Raw genomic sequence first — 9,096 nt, 5'->3', positions numbered from 1 at the left:
TCAGGAATGAGGGTTTGCTGTTCTTGGGCACAGGGATGATAGTGGATCTTTTGAAGCATGTGGGGACCACAGACTTCGCCAGGGACTCGTTGAAGATAACAAATAACAAAACAACAAAAAATAACATAAGTGCTCCAGTAACAGACACAAAGATCAATCTTGGTCTTGACCTTTGATCTTAGAAGTGGAATAAAGGCACTGTTGTTTGAGTAGTTGTGGCGGGGCATGGTCTGCGGCACGGCTGCAGAAGAGTCGGACGCACTTCATCGGCATCCGTAATCACACTTTGCCGGCAGCCCCAAATGGTGGCCGAGTTGATGGCCACAGAGAGGGAGCAGGTGGTGGTGTTTTGCCATATACATGTATATATATATATATATATATATATATATATATATATATATATATATATATATATATATATATGTATATATAAATATATAGATATATTGTGATTGTTTGCAGTCCCCTGAAACAATCACAACTTATGTGAAACTGCAAAACGCTTAGCTATTTCTTTAATGAAACCTCTGTAACTTTGTAAAAAAAAGAGAAAAATTCATGTTTTTCACTTTCTAGTCAGCATTTTTTTATGACTACAGTTAAAAAAACAACAACAACCACAACAACAAAAAAATGGACACTCTGGACAATGAGTACTAGAAATTCTTCTGTAACTTTAGACATTTCTTATAATTTAAATCTAAAGACTTAGCTGACAGATTTCTTTCGTTGTCACAGCAGCTTTCTCTTTAACATGTACAAAAACAGTTACATATGTGACATATAGGGGAGTTTTAATGGTCCAGCCAGCTTATGATCAAAAGAGCGTACGTGGCCCACAATGTAAAATGAGTTTGACACGCCTGGTGTAGCTTATCTACATAGCCAATTTAATTAAAAACTTATAGGTAACTTCTTATTTCATAGTGTAATCGTTATGTGCTTCATCCTCTCTGTGTATTCACTTGCTAATTTATAGTGACAGCATTCACTCACTATCTCTTTAGGGATTTGCTAGCTTAGCCTAGCTCGTAGATGACTTGCTAGCAGCATGGCCTGTCCCTCCTGGACTTTTCTGATCATTGTGTCAGATGTTTAGTTACTACTCAGCCTCTTTTAGCAGTACTGATACTTGTAAAATAAAAAGGTTTAAATGTGATTTACCTTTAACATTTCGCCTGATTCCTCCACCAAAAATTCCACCATGGTGATACAAACTCATTGACCTACCGTACAAAAACCTCTGACTGTAGAGAGGCACAGCTCTCTGACGCTGAAACAAACAAACTCAACATAATAATTCACTCTTTTCACAGCAGCAATGACTCAGCTCATATGACTTCTTCACATAATATCATACAAAGTTTCCTCAAATACAGTTACAGCCATATGTTTTGGACAATGACACATTTTGCAGTTTTACTCTGTACATCATCAACACAGTGGAATCTGACTTAAATAATTATGTAAAACAGTAAGGGGAATTGCTGAAAAGATTATATTAATGGGCCCATCAGTTCGACTATAGAAGCAGAGGGGTGTGTTTTTAATGTGACACAGAGACAGTAATGTGAATCAAAAGAACCAGCCATCTTTAGTGAAACAAACCATAATTTTGACAACCACAGGTTTAAGGCCCTTCACATCATTGCGGAAAAGATAATTACAAGAAATGAAACAAAAGTAAAACCACATAAAACTACTAATTTGGCCATTCAAATTTAGATCTCACACACCTTTCACATGTGGAGAATGTTCTATACAACAACTTATTACTCACAGTTCAAAATAAAACCTGTCCAAAGGGTACAGTCCAAAAAATCCTAGGGTAGGGATGAGAAAATGTCAGTCAGTGGTCTTATGTATAACCAGCTGTGTGTGAAAGTGTGAGTGAGACAGGTCTACCACACCACAAGACAGAGTCAGAAGAGTAATTCAAATATTAATTATGCTGTTCTAGCTATAATCCACAACTTCGGCTTTTGTTGACATCATATTTGACATACATGACAATTTGTAATTAAAATACTCAGATTTGCAAAAATAAAACATTTCTCTTATACAAATTATGCTTTACTGTACTGTATTGCCAAAACACTTTTTTGTAAATTGCAGAATAAACACTTTACCAAATACAATATGAAAACATTAAAACTTACTAATCAATCTAAGTAAGTTGTTGCACATGTGACAGTTACTAATCAAAACAATTCAGATGAATTCAGTTATTCAACAATAAAGAAAAAACAGACTAAAACTAACTTAGACATACAATATGTGCTCACTGATCTCAGTGCATCATGGCCAAAGACAGTGGTATGGTGTCTCTTGGTTGGAACATGTGGGGCTCTAAATAATGTAACAAGTCATGTTTTTACTCTTTAATGACAGTAATATGACGTCTCAATGTGAATAAAATTAAAGATAAGTTGTACTTTAAGTGTTACCTCACTTCTGGAAGCAGAATGAGATGAACTTTCAGGCAGTTGATAACAAATTAGAGCTAACAAACGCTAACACTTTGGCTCCTTGCCATGCTCTTTAAAGTCACCAAAAAACTGCAGTATCCACCCGTTTACTCAGTGAAACTACTTTCAACATGAAAAGTTTCGGTTAACTTATGTGCAGTAGAGTTTGTTTCAAGCTAATATCTAATACTTTTTCACACTTAAAAACATCAGTCTCTCAGGAAGCAACAAGGGTGCTTTGGTCCCGAGCAGGTCACTGCTGTCGCTGACTTGTCTGCAAGCACCCGTTAATTCACCTTGCAGCACAAAATGTTGCAGCAGAGCACTCATTTTCTCCTGCCAGCACGCAACTACACACAAACGTAACAGTGAACACAGAGCAACACTGGGTGGACGAAACACACAGCAGCAGGCTGCTTTCCTATTGGTCGAAACACACTGTGCATTCTGATTGGTTGGGCAGGGTGTCAAACTTTCCTCATCTTTATCATTTCCTAAAGTGGTACCTTCATTTTATGTGGGTTACAATTAGGATGTGACTGAAGTGCAGACCTTCAAGGCCCACAAAACTCCTCATCCTTTTAGGGCTTAAGATGTTGTGACGGTTCAATTTTATTTCATCTGTTTAGGAATCTGAGACATATTTAGACATTGTCCCCCATTTTCTGAGGCACAAATTTAATTGACAAACCACGATAACTATAAACATAATAATTAATTTTTATACTTGGATGAATTTCCTTTGTAAACAATGACTACCTTAGGCCTAGAAGAAATGGAGATTTCTTCCCACAAGGGGAATTGTCCCACAAGGGGAAATCTGGTTGTATCAGCAGCAAAAAACACATATACAAACAGAACAGGACACAGAACAGAAACACAATTTTTACATATTTACATCATGGACAATAGCTACCTAAGCAGAGTACTGTACAGTTATTAAAATTAGAGTACAGATAAGTGGCAAACCCAGGTTGTAGTGTGCAAACAGAGCAGGATACTGGAAGATGTTTAAATAGTTAAGAATATTTAGAATAATTAGAAAAGTGCAGAATTTGTATTGTACCTGTGCATTAAAAAGTAGACATGTAACTTCCAGTAAGTTAGTGTACATATAAACTGAGAAAAGTAATGTGCAAGTTATAACAGTAGAAGTTCTTAAAGCACTGATGTAGACATCTATGTTTGTTGGGAGCAGTTCTGACTGTACAGTCTGACAGCTGCAGGGAGGAAGGACCTGCGGAAACGCTCCTTCATGCATCTAGGATGCAGCAGTCTGTCACTACAGGAGCTCTGCAGTTCAGCAGCATTTACATGCATGGGGTGGGAGACTCTGTCCATCAGAGATGTTATTTGGGCCAGAGTCCTTCTGTCTCCCACCACCTGCACTGGGTCCAGGGTGCATCCCAGAATCAGAGCTGGCCTTCCTAATGAGTTTATCCAACCTCTTCCTCTCAGCTGCCGATAAACTGCTGCTCCAAAATACAACACTGTAAAAAATGACAGATGCCACCACAGAGTCATAGAAGGTCTTTAAAAGCGCTCCCTGGACTCCAAGTCCACCACCAACTCCTTGGTTTTCCCGACATTGATCAGCAGGTGGTTCTGCTGGCACCAGTCCACAAATCCAGAGTCCACTGTCTGTACTCTGAGTCGTACTCACCTGTGATGAGGCCGACTATGGCAGAGTCGTCAGAGAACTTCTGTAGGTGGCAGCGTGGGGAGTTGATGGAGAAGTCTGCAGTGTAGAGGGTGAAGAGGAACGGTGCCAGCGCAGTTCCCTGTGGGGGCCCCGTACTGCAGACCAGCGTATCAGAGACACAGCCCTGTGACCTCACATACTGTGGACGTTCTGTGGGGTAGTCCAGTATCCACTGGGACATGTGGTGGTCCACTCCCGATAGCTCCAGCTTGTCCTTCAGAAGTCATGGCTGGATGGTGTTGAAAGCACTGGAGAAATCAAAGAACATGATCCTCACAGTGCTTCCAGGCTTTTCCAGGTCAGTCAGAGCTCAGTGCAGGAGGTAGATGATGGCGTCCTCCACCCCGATGCCAGGCTGGTAAGCAAACTGCAGCGGATCCAATGAAGACCTCACCAGGGGGCGCAGATGGTTTAGAACCAACCTCTCGAGGGTCTTCATCAGATGCAATGTCAGGGCTACCGGCCTGTAGCTGCTGAGGTCCTTGGGATGGGAGGTCTTTGGTACTGGTACCACACAGGAGGTCTCCACAATTGTAGTACTTCCCCCAGTGATAGGCTCAGGTTGAACAGATATCCTAGGATGCCACACAGTTCATCTGTGCAGCACCTCAGGAGCCTGGAGCTGATGCCATCTGGACATGCAGCCTTCCGCACCTTGATCTTGCGAAGCTCATCCCTCACTTGAAGTGGTAAGATACCAAGAGTGGATTTTGGGGGAGGGGGGTGTAAGTTGGAGTCCACAGATGCCAGGGGTGGGTGTGATGGGTGGGAGCTGAGAGGTCCTGAGATAAAAGACAGGCAGTTCCTAAAGATGAGGAAGATTGCAGCAGGGGGCTGATGCTGGGGGAGGGGTGGTTGTTTGATCAAACCTATTAAAATATTTATTTAGGTCCTTCACCCACCCCTGAGATTGTCTTCAGGCTGTTCCAAACCCCTCTGATGTTGTCCTCTTGCAGCTGCTCTTCGATCTTTCTCCTGTAGTTTTCCTTCCCTTGCCTTATCTTCCATTTCAGCTTCTTATGGACAGCTCTCAGCTCCTGTTTGTCTCCAGATCTAAAGACTCTCTTCTTCTCCTTGAGAAGAGCCTTAATTTCAGGATTTATCCATGGCTTGTTGTTAGAAAAACACCGTACCTTTATGATGGGTACGGCGTTGTCCACACAGAAGTTCATGTAATCTGTAATGCAGTTTGTGATGCTGCTGAGGTCATCCTCCAAAGGGCTGCAGAGGTTGTCCCACACAGTAGAACGGAAACAGTCCCTCAGGGCCTCTTTAGTCTCTGCCGATCATTTCCTTACTGTGTGTTTCACAACTGGTTCTCTGTGTACTAGAGGTTTATACACAGGCTGGAGATGAACCAGGTGACATACTGGGTGAAAGTGGGGAGAGTGGAGGACAGGGAGATGTGAATAAAGTCCCCAGAGATCAGTAAAAGGGTCTGAGGGTGCTGTGTTTGGAGTCTGCTGGTTACAGTGTGCAGGACCTCACAGGCTGCTGCAGCGTTAGCAGAGCGCTGACTTACACAGCTATTATAATCACGTGTGTAAACTCTCGCGGTAAATAGTACGGTCTCATGCTAACCGTTAGCAGCTCAATGTCCTTACAGCATAGCGTCTCTTTGATAGATAAATGACCAGAGTTACACCATCTATCGTTCACAAACACAGCCAAACCCCCACCTCTCTTCTTATCACTCTCCGTTGTTCTGTCGGCCCGGATCAGATGGAAACCATCTATGTTTATGTGTGAGTCTGGAGTTAGCGCGGTTAACCACGACTCTGTGAAGCACATCACGTTGCACTCCTTGTAGCTCCTCTGATGTCGGGTTAGAGTCGCCAATTCATCCACTTTATTGCGGAGCGATCTCATGTTCCCCATAATAACAGATGGAATCGCTGGTTGGTATCTCCTAACCTTGCTGCGACGTTCGATACCGGCCCGAGTACCACGTCTCTTCCTCTTCTCCTCGTGGGGGATGTTGGCTCGCTCGACGGTAGGCAGAACAGCGGAGGCCCCGAAGGCTAACAGCTGATCCCTGCTGTTAACAATGGGAGGTCAGATCTACCACACGCTCTCTGGAAACAGATACCGTAAAAAATGTGATAAAAACATGATTGTCCATAAAATTTTGGGCTCCATTGTGGGGGACAGCAGTCCACAATAGAAAAACAAAAACAAGAAACACAAGAACAAAGAAGGTGGGCAAAGAAACATATATTAAAGAGAAAAAAGGACTTGGTCAGGTCCGAGCTGCTTTTGGATGAAGACAGATTTTTGCAATTTTAACTGTACATCAACACACTGCCAACATAGACTTGGTCAGTTTTCTTTGGGTCATTATCCATTTGCATTGTGAAGCACTGTCCAGTAAGTTTAGCAGCACTTGGTTGAATGTGGGCAGGGAGTAAAGCTGTTTGCACTTCACACTTCATCCTGCTACCTCTATTAGCAGTCACATCATCAATTAACATTGGTGGCCCAGCTACACTGGCAGCCATTACATTGGCTCCACTGTGTTTGACAGATGATATGCTTTAGATGAGTTCTTCTCCTTTGTAATTTTCTCTTTCAATCATGCTGATAAAACAGTCTTCTAGTTCTTGAGTGTAATAGTGGTTTACAACTAGCAAGAGTTTCATTTTATGAAGGTGTCTCTTGATAGTAGACTTTGACTATCACACAAATACATCTAAAACAGTGTTAGAGTGACACACACACACACACACACACACACACACACACACACACACACACACACACACAGTGTCTTAGCTTTTATGACACACCATAGGGGTTTTACAATGGGGGGTTGTGTAACTGTTTGTCATTGAATAAAAGGCTGCAAGGGAACACTGTTTTTTGGAGTTGGCTGGGATCAGGTGAGGAGCTTTCAGCTCCAAGATCCTGATCAGACCGGCTTCCCTTGCAAGTTTGAAACCGATCGAGCTCTTATCGTCTTGCTTTGTTCATGAGGATAAGTCTCTGAACCAGCGAGCCCTGCAAGTTCATACCTAACAGACAGTGTTTTAGACTCATCCACGTTTTCCAAGTGAATGTTTTTTTTTAACTAAGCATTCTGTAATTATCAGTTTTTGTTTTCTTCTGTGGTTTTACAGGCCTTTTTAGTATTGTGCTGGCCAATGCATTTATTCCTTTTACGAATGAACCTGATGATCGATTCGGATAGTCCTAAGGTTTTTGCTATTGCTCTTACGTACGCAATTATTTTTCTTAAAATCAATCAATCATCTGTTTAATTTTTCTTGAAACAATGAAGGGACAGGTTTTATCTGTCCATGAGATGGCTTTAAAAAACAAAGACGTATCCTTGTGGCAGTCTGTTCAAATACATTCCGGATATAGTAAACTGACTTTGAGATCTTTATTTAGTGGTATGTTAATTTGATTGATCCATTATTAAACAGCATCATGAGACTGGTCCAAGTCTGTGTTGGAGTCAGTCTAGGAAAAAAGTGAGACCAAAAGGATCATTGCCTCAGTGGTGTCATTGATCACTTTTATAGCAGTAGCTGAATGAGTGTTTAATTCTGCTTTTAATCCTAATTACCAGATTGTGCATCATGAGCAGTCTTGGAGATAATAAATGAATTAATAAATAAAATAATAACAAACAAAAAAACTACCAACCCAAATACATCTCAAAACACGTTGGCTGATTAAAGTGAAACCTGTGATTTCACATTGCAATGACTGCTTATGTAGTCCTGTTGGAGAGTCAGATCATTTCCATAGAGAGGCACTTTGCATCAGCAGCACCATGCTCCAGTGCTCTGGTAGAGTTTATAGTCCTGAGAGTTGAACACTGGATGACTGACAGCTGTCCTTCATCACAACAGAAGCCACAGAAATCCTCCTCATCAAAAACATGACTTTGATCTGCGTCCTCATCTGGACTCTCCTCTGCTGCTGCTTCACAGGTAAAGTCCAGAGAATCAAACTCCTCTCCTCTATCAACATCTGTCCCTCTGAAATGAAGCCCACAAAACCATGAAGCTGCTTTATGTTTTTGTCTCTGTATCCTCAGAGTCCAGAGGACAGATCACAGTGACTCAGCCTGGAGCAGTGAGCTCTGCTGTGGGAGGATCTGTGAGCATCAAGTGTAGGACCAGTCAGAATGTTCATGTTTATAACAACTACCATCTTTTAGCCTGGTACCAACAGAAAGATGGAAAAACTCCTAAACTGCTCATTTATGCTGCTAGCACTCCATATTCAGGGATTCCAGCTCGTTTTACAGGCAGTGGATCAAACTCTGACTTCACTCTGACCATCAGTGGAGTCCAGGCTGAAGATGCAGCAGTTTATTACTGTCAGAGCAGACACGATGTTAACAGTCAGCGGGTGTTCACACAGTGAAAAACAGTCGAACAAAAACCTCCCTCAGTCAGACTGAACAGAAACTGAAGTGACTGCTGCAGCTGGAAGATACTGCAGAGACTGATACAGTTCACTGAGGACACACAGACACACATACACACACACACACACACAAACACACACACACACACACACACACACACACACACAAAATAAAGTGATTCATCACAAATTTGTGTCCTACTGCTATCACATACATGTTGTGTTAAACTTTCAAATATATATTTAACTAAAGAACAAACGTGGGCCATTAACAGATACCAGGATAAGTCTTCTTCATGACCTTTGACCTTAGAACTGTAACAAATCCACTGAATCTATATCAAGATAAAATAATCTGAATACAAAAGTCTGAAAATGTTCCTGATCAGTGAGGGTCAAAATAAAAACAACACACCTGTGAATTTAATATTTTACTGTAAACATATCATCAAACATGAACATGAGTGAAAAAGCTGTTATTGAACTGAAGGTGTTTCGTTATTCGATTATTTGTTCATATCATCATTCATTTAATCTTCTCCT

General features: G+C 41.5%; 1 gene segment (V, D, J or C); it reads left to right on the top strand.

Moving 5' to 3' along the window:
* The first annotated feature begins 8,059 nt into the window (after positions 1 to 8,059).
* On the top strand, positions 8,060 to 8,550 carry LOC120435588. The segment is given in 2 exon segments: positions 8,060 to 8,111; positions 8,219 to 8,550. Coding segments are annotated over 2 exon segments (384 nt in total).
* Positions 8,551 to 9,096: the final 546 nt, after the last annotated feature.

The sequence above is a fragment of the Oreochromis aureus genome, linkage group 22, assembly GCF_013358895.1.
Source record: "Oreochromis aureus strain Israel breed Guangdong linkage group 22, ZZ_aureus, whole genome shotgun sequence".
NCBI classification, from domain to species: Eukaryota; Metazoa; Chordata; class Actinopteri; order Cichliformes; family Cichlidae; genus Oreochromis; species Oreochromis aureus.
The sequence above is the reverse complement of the archived record's forward strand: the minus strand, read 5'-3'. Positions and strand labels throughout refer to the sequence as shown.